Source organism: Corvus kubaryi, unplaced genomic scaffold, assembly GCF_017639235.1.
Source record: "Corvus kubaryi isolate FWS band 111438036 unplaced genomic scaffold, C.kubaryi_AGA036_p1.0 37152, whole genome shotgun sequence".
NCBI lineage: Eukaryota > Metazoa > Chordata > Aves > Passeriformes > Corvidae > Corvus > Corvus kubaryi.
The window spans coordinates 404,403-416,495 of NW_024581040.1; the positions used below are offsets into that span (position 1 = coordinate 404,403).

Sequence of the window (12,093 nt, forward strand, 5' to 3'; positions counted from 1 at the left end):
TACTTTACTTTATCTTTTAAAATATTATTCTTAAGTTTTTTATTTTATTATTTTACTTTATTTTATTTTTTATTCCTGTTTTCCCTTTATTTTATCTTGCCTTATTTATTACACTTTATTTTATTCTTATTTTAAATTTACTTTCACTCTATTTATTTAACTTCTGCTGTAATTTTTATTTTCTATGTATGTTTTATTTTATTACATTTTATTTAACTATTTTATTTTATTCTATTATTTTAAATTTCCATTAGTTTTTTTTTTTAGGCTTTTTGTTTGACTTTCCTTTTACCTTACAATAATGTTCTACTATTTTATATAATTTAGTTTTATTTAATTTTATATTTTTATTGTACTTCATTTATTTAATATTTTATTTACACTTTGATCTCTTATTATTTATTGTTTTGTTTTAACTGATTTTCCTTAAATTTTTTACCTTATTATTTTTAAAATTAATTCATTTATTTCCTTTTAAATGTCATTCTATTCCATGACTGGTTTTTTTTACAGGCAGTGGGAGCAGGGAGAGCACTCGGGAGGTGCTGGGCTCCCTCTCCCACCTCAGCCAGCCCAGGAGGGAGCGCCGAGCCCGAGCAAACTCATCACACCCTGGGCAGGGGACCCTGTGGGTGGGGACACACGGGGGGGGCCAAATCCCAACGGTTTGGGATGCTCCTGCCACAGGCCGGGATAAATCCGGATGGACGGAACCACCTCGGCCAAGGGTGCCACGGCCGGGGCTCACAGGGACAGGGGACAGAGTTGGGCTGGCACCCGCAGGGTCCCCTGGCTGTGCCAGAGGGGCCACAGCGCCCAAGCCCCCGGCAGAGCACCCCCGGCACAGGGATCGGGATGTGGCACCGGATTCACCCCTCGGACACGCGGCTCCTGTCCGGAGCCCGGCACGGGCCGGGATCCTGCTGTGACCATCGATCAGGGCCCTGCCAGGACAGAGGGCAGTGCACAGGTCAGGTCTGCTGAGATTCGGTGAGGTTCCGTGAGAGACACTGAGATTTGCTGAGATTCGCTGAGATTTGCTGAGATTCGGTGAAATTTAGTGCTGTTTAGTGAGATTCAGTGAGATTCACCAAGACTGGGTGAGACCCGGTGAGATTCACGGAGTTTTGGTGAAATTTGCTAAATCCGAAGATTCGAGGAGAGATGTGCTGAGGGATGGGGACGGATCCAGAGGGGATCCTGGCAGCCCCAGGAGCTGCCGTGGTCTGAACCCCCCTGCCCAGCCCCAGGCCAGACGCCGGCGCTGCCGCATCCATCCGGCTCCCGAGGCACCTCCGGCCCGGCAGGACCTGCCCGGTGTCACCCACGGCACCGCAGGGACCGGGGGAACGCGCCGGGCCTGTTCTGCCAAACTCCCCCGCCCTTTGCAAACCCCAAATTCCGGGCAGGGGACACGTGAGGACAGCAGGCACCGATTCCCTGCGTTCCCTTGGAGCGACGTTGTGTCCATCCCACTGTCCCTGGGGATCTGGGAGCTGGGAGAGGATTCATAGACAGCTCAGCAGTGCCAAAATTGGGGTCACCCATATTTGGGGTTGTTCTGGTATTCCAAGGCTCAATTTTGCAGTTGAAATCTCTTTCGTTAAATATTTCAGCTTCTCATTAAATATTTCACATTTCATTTCCCGATCCAGGTTTTTCAGGGAAGGCGTTGCAGTCCTCTGTGGGCACAGGGTCAGCCATCCTGATGAGGTCCCAGAGGAGTGTCTGGGGGGGAATATTGTCCCCTGGACCATGTGTAGGACCGGGGATTCCATCCCCACTTTGGGGACAGGCTCTGCTATGGGGCAGGGGACTGTGGGGACTCCAAGGTCTGGGACCTCCATGAGCACCTTGCTGCATGCCAGGATCATGGAATCATGGAGTGGTTTGGCTTGGAATGGGCTTTAACCAGCCCCCAGTCACACCCCTGCCATGGGCAGGGACACCTTCACAAGACCAGGTTGCTCCAAGCTCCGTCCTTGGACACTTGCAGGGACGGGGCAGCCACAGCTTCTCTGAGCAGCCGGTTTGGGATGAAACCAGAGAGCTGTCAGCGCATCCAGGCAACACCTCCCTGACCTCGGCTGGAAAAAGGTGCGAGGAGCTGGGCGCGGTTGAGCCCCAGCAGAAGCAGGGCCAGGCCAACAGTACCATCTCCTGGCCGCGGGGAGGGCTGCGAGGGGCGAGCAGGGCTGGGGGAGCCGGGTGGGACACGGGCCGTGCGCTGGGAGGGACGGGCTCGCAGCGCCCTTCGCAGGGGGAGGCGCTCCAGGAGGGGTTTGGATTCTCCCGATTCCCACGGGCACGGAACCGAGCAGGAGACGGGGAGCCCAGGCTGGATTTTGGGCTGCTGGAGGTGTTTGGTGCAGCCTGGACGTGGCAGTCCTTGTACCAGTGACACCAGCAGGACGAGCTGGGGGAGCATCCTGCCCACCCCTCATCCCAGCCCCAGGCACTGGGATGTCTCTGGAGATGAGAGACCACCCAGACCACCCGTGGTTGGCAGGACTTCATTGCTCTCATCTGCTCCTCTCCCGAGTGCTGCACCTTGGGGCGATGGCTCTTGAGCTCCTGTGACCTCAAAGAGCCTCCTGACCCCTCAGACGCTGGCTGGGACCTTTGGGAAGTGAGGACACCCCACTGGGTGTCCTCTTCACCTGGGCAGCTTTGCTGGGAGGTGAGTGCATCCCAGCTCAGGTGCTCCTGGTGCTCCTTCAGCACACACAGCTTCTCCCTCCATCGAGCCACCCTCACCTCAGGCTTGTCCATGTGGACAATGATGCGGTCCCTTGCACCACACCCTTGTCACCACCCATGTCTTCTCTCCTTTCACCGCTCTCCTCGTGTTTGGTACACGAGGGTGTTGACCTGACGGCTTCAATTATCCCAGGGCTGCTCGCTTCCTGTAATAAAAGTCCTTAAAAAACCATTCTAGAAACGATACATTCAAATGATCACCTTCAATGTGTGCCCAGGGCTACATTTTTTACATTCAAGGTGATCTCAGACACTTCCGTTTGTTTTCTTAATTAATTTAATTTCTCTGGAAAACACTCAAGCAGGAATGGATTTTTTTTTTCCCTTAAATTTGCAGGTCCACAAAAAAAAAAAAATCCTATTTCTTGATGTCCGAGCTACCGAGGCAATATTCCCTCATCCAAACAGGCACTCCCAGATTTAGACTGTGCAGCCAGAGGTTATCTGATCCCTCGGCACTGAAGGATAAAGCTCCAGAAACTTGAGGGTGTTTGGAGAGCTGATCCCACTTCATGTTCCTCAAAGAGCTGGACCTGGGGGCACCTGAAATACCTGAGAGAAGGTGGGAACCACTTCTCAAGATTCCCCAGGGGACATCACTCATCCTTTCTGCCCCCATGGAGGATTCCTGAGGATCTGAGGACATACTCTGGGGTTGTGTGGCTGAAGTGAAGGTCAACCCAAGAGTGTCTTGATGGAAGGACAAGATCTTAATTCCTTTGCCTGTGAGATCCTGAGATTAGAATTCTATTCTCAGCACTGCTGAATTTCTCAGTGGCTGTGATGAGTTCCAGGTGTAATCCACTCTCCATTCCTTCCTGAATTGCAGAGTTTAATGTGTTAAGCCACGGGAAGCAGTGGAAGGAGAAGGAACACATGTCTTCTGTCAGTAAATAAGTTTCTTCTGTAGGTAAATCAGGTTTTTACAGTATAAATATAGGATTAGAGAAAAAAAATTCCTGTCCGGAGTCCTGGGACTTGGATTTTCAGGGCCACGAGGAGTTTGGAAAACAGAGGAAGATAAACATCTTTCCCAAGCAGAAATATTTTGGTAATGTCACATGGTAAATAGCTCATCAAGGGATTGATTATACGCAACTTGGTGTTTGCTTATCATCTGCAGCTTGAGCACATTCAGCGCCGTTCCCGAGGGATGGGTTTGGAATCTGTGTGATGAGGAAAACACGGGATAGATAGAGGGTAAAAACCGGGATGTGATGTGTGGGAAAGGGGTTCCTCAGCCTCCCTCTGCTACTCTGGGATGGGAAGCACTGTGGGCAGAATATGGAGTATTTTTGTTTGTTTATTTGTTTCTAAGGAGTTTCTCCTCCAACTTGGAGCAGGGAATTCACGGCTCCTGCTGCAAACATGGGAGGAAGAGGAAGCAGGTGAGGTCTGTCAGGATGTCTCACACAGCTGCTGGAGAGCCAGGGTTGGACCCTGCAAGGAATCACGGAATCATTCAGATTGGAAAAACCCTCTGAGATCGAGTCCAGCCATTCCCCAGCACTGCCAAGGCCCCTGTCCCCAAGTGCCACATCCACACGGCTCTTAAACCTCTCCAGGGATGGTGACTCCACCCCTGCCCTGAGCAGCTGTGCCAGGGCTGGACAACTTTTCCATGAAGAAATTTTCCCCAATATCCAACCTAAACCTCCCCTGGCCCAGCCTGAGGCCGTTCCCTCTCCTCCTGTCCCTGTTCCCTGGGAGCAGAGCCCGACCCCCCCGGCTGCCCCCTCCTGTCAGGGACTTGTGCAGAGCCACAAGGTCCCCCCTGAGCTCCTTTTCTGCAGGGAACGTTGGGGATTTCCAAAAGGGCTCCCCATTCCCCAGCAGCAGGTCCATATAAAAGTTTCCAAATAAATTTCCTTCTTAAATTTCATCTATTTCCACCAAGAGATAAGAGCACCGAGCCCCGGGCAGGGTGTGTGACAATCTGCCACCCCCCGGTGCTGTCCTGCTTCCCATGGTCAGATGCACCCGTCAGCCATGGACATTATTAACAGGAACAGGCTTTTGCCACAAAAATTCAGCTCAGGCCTGGGCACTGATAAAGCCCTGGCAGCTGGAGAGTCTGTCCCACAACGCAGGGACAGGGAGGTGACACCTCCTCCCCATGAGCCCAAGAGAAGAGCAGAGAAGAGCCACAGTGCCCGCAGCCAAGGGGTTCAGGCACTGGGGCTGCTCTACCATCTCTGGAGGCTGCAGGATGCCAAATCCTGCCGTGGATCCTCCTGCTGTGATGGCCACCAGCTTCCAGGGGCTTCAGCAAACTGCCCAAAACAGATTTGTCATCACTGCTCCACAGCAGCTCCGAGGGTTGGCATCCCCTTCAGCTGTGTCCCGTCAGTGGCTCTCAGACACGTGTCCTCCACGGCGTGGGTGGATTCGGTTCTGTTTAATAAAAATAACAGTTTCCTCCTTGCCCCTGCTCCAGGAAGAGGAGGAGGAAGGGTTGAAGCCATGCATTATCTGGCACAGCTGGACCCTGGCGCTGGGCACAGGGCTGGGCTGCTCCAACCAGGGCACCTCCAGGAAGCCTCTGGCATCAGCAGGTGCTGGGGGAGAGCAGCCCCCAGCCCAGCTTCAACAGGAGGAGGGGTTTCATGGAATCCCATGGTGGTTAATGCTGGAAGGAGCCTCTGGAGGGCACCTGGTCCACACCTCTGCTCCAGCAGGGGCCCTAGGACTGTGCCTAGAAAGGTTTTTAATACCTGCAAGGATGGAGAGCACACAGCCTCCCTGGGCAACCTGTGCCAGTGCTCCATCAGCAGTAATAAAGTGTTTTCCTGAGGTTCCAGGTCGTGCCCACGGACTTTGGGTGCTGCTGAGAAGAGCCTGGTTTCATCCTCCCTTCAGGTAGCGATGAGATACCTCTGAGCCTTCTCTTCCCTAAACAATCCCAGCTCTCCCAGACATTCTTCCTGGGTGAGGGGCTCCAGTTTTTCCCTCATCCTTCATCAAACTGTCCCCTGTGTGTCCATGTCGCTGCTGTAGTGGGGCCCCAGAGCAGAGCAGAGGCCTCCAGGGATGGCCTCACTGAATTTGGGAATGATCCCTCCCTCATCCTGCAGCCCAGGATCCCATTCACCACCTTTTACCAAGGGCCCACTGGTGGTTCATGGTCACCCCTGTGTCCGGCAGGACCCCCACCCCTCTGTCCCAGCTGGGTGTCCCCCAGCACATCCTGGTGCCTGGGGTTGTTCTTCCCCAGGGCCCCCAAACTCCGAGTTCTGCCCCAGCTGCCTCCTTAGGCCGAGCCTGGAGGTCCCACAGCATTTTTCAGCCCTACTGGTACCAGAGTTGGCCCAGAAATGGAGACACCAGAGGCCTCAGGGCTCATCCTGGCTTCTGTGAGCTCAGGGCAGACTGCCAACCCTCCTGCTGAGGAGGGAACACTCTTCTGAGCCCACGGCCAGCATCGCTCCTCGAGAGGCCCAGGTGGGGTAGAGCCTGATCCCAGCTCCCAAAGGGTGGGCACAGCTTGAGCAGCTCTTTCCCACCTCTCCCAGTGAATTTGGGGGGAAAAGGACCAGCACAGGGAGTGCAGAGATTGTCAGTGCTTTATTGGCAGCAGGTGCCCAGTCCTTGCAGGGACAGCAGCACAGGGACACCACAGCACCCCAGAGCTGACCCACAGAGGGGTATAGGGCTGCCCCAGGCTGGCCAGGGCACTGTGGGAGCTGCTGGAGGGGGCACCATCCCCATCTCTAGGTGGTCCAGAATGGGGGTGACAGGGCCACGCTGTCACTGCCCTGGGGCTGCAATGCTCCCACCATCCTCCTCCTCCTCCTCGTCCCGGTCTGTCAGCAGCTCTGAGGGGTTGGGACCTTGTTGGGGCAGAGCCCCGGAGGGTTGTTCCTTCTCTGGGCTGCAGCCCAGGCCTGCAGGAGATGGGCAGAGGGAAGGGTGAGGAGCTGGCTGGTCCAACCTCCCTCCTGTGCTGGAGGTGCAGGAGGCACCCATGGGGATCAGCTCTGGGTCACACAGAGTGGGATGAGCCCGTCCGAGGCTGCATCAGAGACCCCCCCACACAGCGAGGAGGATGGAGAGACCCTTGGGGCCTGGAGCAGAGATGCCACTGTGGGGACAGGCCGGGGTGTTTGCTCCAGGCTGGAGCAAAAAGAGGGAGAAGCTGGCCAGGAGCACAAGGTGGAGATGGCAAAGCAGAGAGAATGGGCTGGGGGGGGTTGGGAATGGTGCCTCAGGGGCCGTCACCTTCCTCATCCTGAGCCTCTGACACCTTCCCCTCCAGGCTCTGGGACAGCAGGGTCAGCCTTTTGAGAGCCAGCAGGGCTTTCCCTGTTTTCTGCAGGGAAGAGAAGGAGCACTGAGCCCTTTAGCCTGAGCCATCCCCAACCCCGTGTCCCCGTCACGCTGCCGGGTACCTGCCACTTGCGACGCGCCAGGAACTGCCTGATCCTCTCCTTCGACAGCACCTTGGGGCTGCTGGGCTGGGGGTGCTGCAGCCAGGGGTGCAGCAGAGCCCCTGCACTGGGGAGTCGCCGGCTGCAGCACACAGAGGGGGGGTCACAGGGGCTGCTCCACCCTCAGACTCTCATCTGGAGTGTCCCCGCCACCAAACAGGCAGAGCTTTCCCCTGCCCACCCCCTCAGCACCCCAAAACCCAGCCCAGCCCAGCTCAGCACCCCACAGCCACCCCCAGGCCCTACCAGGGGTCCTTCTGCAGCAGTTGGTTGATGAAGTCCTTGGCTTGCTGTGAGATCTCCGAGAAGGTCTCCTCCCCAAAGTCCCACTGGGCAGCTGTGACATTGCTCAGTGTCTCCATGTCGGTGTCCCCCTGGAAGGGGGACTCCCCGCTCAGCCTGGAGAGGTGACCCCAGGACATCAGTGACAGCTCAGCCCCCTGCAGCCCAGCCTGCCCTGCCCAGGAGGGCACTCACAGGATGTAGCAGATGACACCAACACTCCACATGTCCGTGGAGAAGCTCACGGGCTCAAAGGCGACCACTTCTGGAGCCATGAACTCAGGGGTGCCGTGCAACACCTTCACGGGGGTGTCTGGAGCTGCAGAGAAGATGCAGGAGGCCAATTGGGATCTCCCCGGGGCAGGTGTCCAGCTGGGATTGCCGTGGGACAGGTGTCTGGGACACAGGACACACCAACACACCCCAGGTGGATGAGCCCCTGTGCCCAGAGGGAGCTGCCACCCTCCAAGGTCCACTGCAGGTCCTGGTGCCCTCCTAGAGCATCTCTGTGTGCCAGGCACCCACAGGCACAGGGGGCTTGGGGGTCTTCAGCCCAGCAGCAGGGCTGGGCACACCCAGCTTTCCCCAGAGCATCGTGTGGTTGTCAGGAAGGGCCCTGGTTTGGTGTCCCAAGCAGGAGGACACCAAGCTCCTCGCTGGCGTGCCAGGCCAGATCCTGTCCCTGCCAGTGCCAGGCCAGATCCCTGTCCCAGTGCCAGTCCCTGCCCTGGACCTCCAGGAGCCCCTTCTTGCTCACCCAGCTTGCGTGCCAAGCCAAAATCGATGATCTTGACCCAGTGGCTGTCGGGGCTGACGCAGACGATGTTCTCGGGTTTGAGGTCGAGGTGGACGATGGCCTGGCCGTGCATGAAGCGCAGCCCCTCCAGGATCTGCCGCACGTACTGGGCACTGCTGGGCTCCGTGTGCTCGAAGTCATCGTCCACAATGCGCTCAAAGAGCTCCCCACCTGCCACGCTGGGGACAGCGAGGTGCTGGGGACCCCTTTGGGATCTACCAGCCCCAAGGAGGGGCAGCCCCACCAGAGAACCCGGACTCGGTGCTCTGGGAGGATCTCACCACTCATAACTCCGGAGTCTCCAGGTTCCCCATCCCTCCCACACCTCACAACACAGGGGCCCCTCGCCACCTTCAGAGCTCCCCCTGGCAGAGCCCAGCACTGCCCCACCACCCCCAAATCTGACTGTCCCCCCACTCACTACTCCATCACCATCACCAGCTCGGTGGGGCCCTGGAAGGCGTCGAGGCACTGCACGAGGCGTGGGTGATGCAGGAGGTTCATCAGCTCCACCTCAGCCTGAGCCGTCTGCTTCTCCTTTGCTGTGCGCGTCCGGAAATATTTCCCGGCCCGGATTTTGCCGGTGGCCTTTTCCTGCAGCCTGTACACTGTCCCAAATTTCCCCCTGGGACAGAGTGAGGATGAGGGATGGAGGAGCCACCACCACCCGCCTGCATCCCCCCAGGGCTGTGCATGGACAGCCATGGGCCACCCCCAGCTGGTGGGGACATGGCACCCTCACTTACTCCCCCAGCTTCTCCAGCTGTGTGTACACATCCGAAACCTTGTCCTGGCTGTTGATGACCACATCACAGTGTTCAAAGGCCTCCTCAGCTCCTGGTGGATGGATTAAGGTGGGCCATGCAGGGATCCCCCATGTTTTGGGGCCCCGGGGCCTGTCTTCCCCTCCAGCACCAATTTCTGTGTCTCCCCTGCTCCCTCTGGGACCAACCACCCTTCCCACACAGTGTGGATGGGACCTGGGGAGAACACGGGGACAGGAGCCCCTGGAGCAGCCCAGCACCCTGCAAGTCAGGTTTGGGGTGAAAGGTGCCTTTAGGATCAAAAATCCAAGAGAAGTGGGCCCAGGATGGGATGGAGATTGGTGCTGATAGAGGGAGATGGATGGAGTCACACCAGGGCTGGAGTCCCCTGTGCCTCCCCGCGGCAGACTGAGGGCTCTGCTGTACCTCCTGCCTGGGACATGGTGGTGCTGCCAGCTCCTCAGAGGGCGCTGCCACAGTCAGGACAGGAGCTGGATGTGTCCCCCAGGCTCTGGCAGCCCCGAGCTGGGACAGGGGTGCTGGGGCAGGTGACGGCCGTGTCTCTGCTCCAGCTGCTCCTGGGGGCTCTGCACCTTCTCCCTGCCACAGGAGACCACCGGCATTGCTTCACCAGCACCCACACTCCCCATCCCCCCTGAGGGAGCCCTCTTGATGGACCCAAAGCCAACTTTTAAAGCAAGACCCCTTTATGGATGGGGACAACCCCTTCCCAGGAGAGCCTCAGGCTCCAAGCCGATGTTTTCCCCATGCGCTGTCTTACATCAGCCAGGAAATCCCCAGGAAAACCGCACTTCTAGGGCAAAGGAGCTGCTTCCTTACACATCCGCACCACACTCTGTCCCCAGAAAGGCTGGGAGGACAGGACAATGACACCCAAGGGTGTCAGGCAGCAGCACCCAAACCCCAACCCAAGAGCCACAGCACTGACCTGTCACTGTCCAGTCCCTCCTGTTCCAGGCCACCTGCAGGTCCCTGACCTTTCCCAGTCACTGCAGAGCCACCAGGGAGCTGAGGAGGGAAGGAGGGGGTGATGCTGGAGGTTGAGGACAACTGGGACCACACATATGGGAATGTCTTGGGGTACAGCTGGGAGCATCCCTCCCACTCCGGTGCTGGGAACAGCCCAGACTTTCCCCTCCCTTTCCTTCCCAGCAGAGCGCTTCCGGACTTGGGGGATAAACAACCCCCACCCCCAGCGAGCCGTCCCCAGACCGTGGCCCAACACCCCCAACACCCCACTTGGCACCGTGCAGAGCCACAGGTTTGCAACACGGAGGGCTCAGGCAGAGAAGCCCCAGGGCGGGGAGGCTGCAGAGACCTGACACACCTCGTTACAGGGCAGAGACCCCAGCCCTGCTCTGCCCTCCCAGCCCCTATCCAGAACCCAGAACTTCTCAGGGGTTAAATCTACAGTCAGCCCAGCCCCGGCCAACCCCCGCCTCCTTCCCACCCATGGGTGGGTTCCTGCAGAGGGGTTGAGCACCCACAGCTGCCCCCCGTCCCTGCTCCACCTGCAGTCAATATCCCAGCAGAGCCATTGCTCTCCCCAGGACAAGCCCTGGGCTTCGGCTTCACGGAAGAGGGGATGAAGGTGAACGGGGAGTTGCAAAACTCCTCTGGGCCTCCAGACCAGGTCGTTTGGAGGAAAAATGCGTTTCCCAGCTTTTATTCCCCAAAAGCAGGAGCGTTCTGGCACCCGGTGCTGCCATTTGCCCAGTCTGCCCAGATTTAAAATGGGAAGAACACCGTGATTTCCTCCCGGAGCTGTCTCCAGACCCGGGGATCAGGCAGTGGCACCTCACAGGGACCCGAAATGCCTGGGGAGCCCGGTGTCACAGCAGCCGGAGCAGAGGGGGTGTCACCTGGGGTTACCTGCTGTCCGGAGCCGGGTCTCGGGGAGATTTGGGGCCGTGCCAGAGCCGCCAGACGCGTCCCAGTGCCGCTCCCAGGCTCGGCCAAAGTCCACGGCAGGGATTAGGGGACGAATGTCCCCAGGGCAATGGCAGGGTCACCACGACCTCGCTGTGCCTTTGTCACCGCGACCTTGCCAGCGGAGGGGCAGAGCTGGGGACGGGGGTGCGGTGGGCAGGGGTCCCCCCCGGCTCCCGGGGGGTGAGGGACGTGTGGATGCTCCGGGCTCGGCGGTGCCGCCAGCGCTCGGCTCGACCCCGCTGCGATATCGACTGCCGGGGACAGGATAGGACACGGGGTGGCCTGGCTGGGCACAGGCAGATGGAGCACGGCTGGCTGCATCCCGCCCGCCCGGGGAGCGGTGATGGACACCCGGCACCTGCGGCGCGGCTCGGTCCCTGTCCGGAGCAGGATGAGGCCGGGCGGGTGGTGCTGGGCTGCTCCCGGCGCACGGAGAGGCAGGAGACAGCCCGGGAGTGCCAGGGATCCCGGCAGCCACTTGATGTCAGTGTTGGTCTGACGCTGGTCCCGGCGACAGCAGAAAAAAGAGCAGAAAAAGGCCCGGAGGGGACAAAGATTTGGGGTCTGGGGGATCTGTGGAGGGCTGGCATCACCCACGTCCCTGCGGGATGTGCCAGGATCGAGCACGTGGCTGGAGGGTGAATCCCTCAGGAGCCGCATTCCCTCTGGATGGAGCATCATGCCCACGGGGCATCAACAGCAGGAAAAGCTGGCTGCTGGTCCAGGGATCGACGAGCAGATCAATCCATCCTTTGGGATTTTCTCGTTACCGACAGCACTTCATTTACTAGCCACTGCCCCGGCCCTGTCACACACCTTTGTTTTTGGATTTGGGAAGGTGACCCATCTGAAATGTCCAGCAGTGCCTTACCCACCACGGGCACCCTCTCCTTGTGCCTTAGAAAATTAATTAGTTAATGAAATTAATTAATTAATCATTAGCAGTCGCATCCAGGCAGCCATGTGTTCCTGCTTTGGCAATCCAGTTGTCCCCATCTGCCTGAGAGATCCTCTGGCAAGGCCAGGATGGGATTTCCAGGTGACCCCCAATCCCAAACCCACTCGTGCTGCCCACGGGGTGCCCACCAGGCCCCCCTGGTTCACCCCGACC

At 57.8% G+C, this 12,093-nt stretch overlaps 1 protein-coding gene across 4 annotated transcripts; it reads right to left on the minus strand.

Moving 5' to 3' along the window:
- Positions 1-2,606: 2,606 nt before the first annotated feature.
- On the minus strand, positions 2,607-11,133 carry LOC121661414 (myosin light chain kinase, smooth muscle-like). 4 transcript variants are annotated; one of them, XR_006014969.1, is made up of 11 exons: positions 9,979-10,167; positions 9,456-9,629; positions 9,012-9,102; positions 8,687-8,890; positions 8,227-8,444; positions 7,665-7,788; positions 7,434-7,586; positions 7,149-7,269; positions 6,979-7,069; positions 4,951-5,154; positions 2,607-4,200 (listed from the first exon to the last, which is right to left on the minus strand). XR_006014969.1 is itself a non-coding variant. In XM_042021582.1 (11 exons), exons 3-11 carry the CDS (start codon positions 9,469-9,471, stop codon positions 6,508-6,510), a joined length of 1,155 nt encoding a protein of 384 aa, XP_041877516.1. In that variant the 5' UTR covers positions 9,472-9,629; positions 9,979-10,058; positions 10,923-11,133; the 3' UTR covers positions 6,306-6,507. The 4 variants fall into 4 exon arrangements, 3 of the variants coding, with proteins under 3 accessions (XP_041877517.1, XP_041877516.1, XP_041877518.1); XM_042021582.1 differs by lacking the exons at positions 2,607-4,200; positions 4,951-5,154 and adding exons at positions 6,306-6,644; positions 10,923-11,133 and having other exon boundaries at positions 9,979-10,058; XM_042021583.1 differs by lacking the exon at positions 2,607-4,200 and having other exon boundaries at positions 4,520-5,154.
- Between the last annotated feature and the right edge of the window lie 960 nt (positions 11,134-12,093).

What these genes read in the sequence shown, in the direction of transcription:
- LOC121661414 (XM_042021582.1), bottom strand. An exon ending in TGGCTTGGCACGCAAGCTGG is followed by an intron (nt 7,789 to 8,226) that starts GTGAGCAAGAAG and finishes TCTTCTCTGCAG; the next exon opens with CTCCAGACACCCCCGTGAAG. An exon ending in GGTGTCATCTGCTACATCCT is followed by an intron (nt 7,587 to 7,664) that starts GTGAGTGCCCTC and finishes TCACCTCTCCAG; the next exon opens with GCTGAGCGGGGAGTCCCCCT.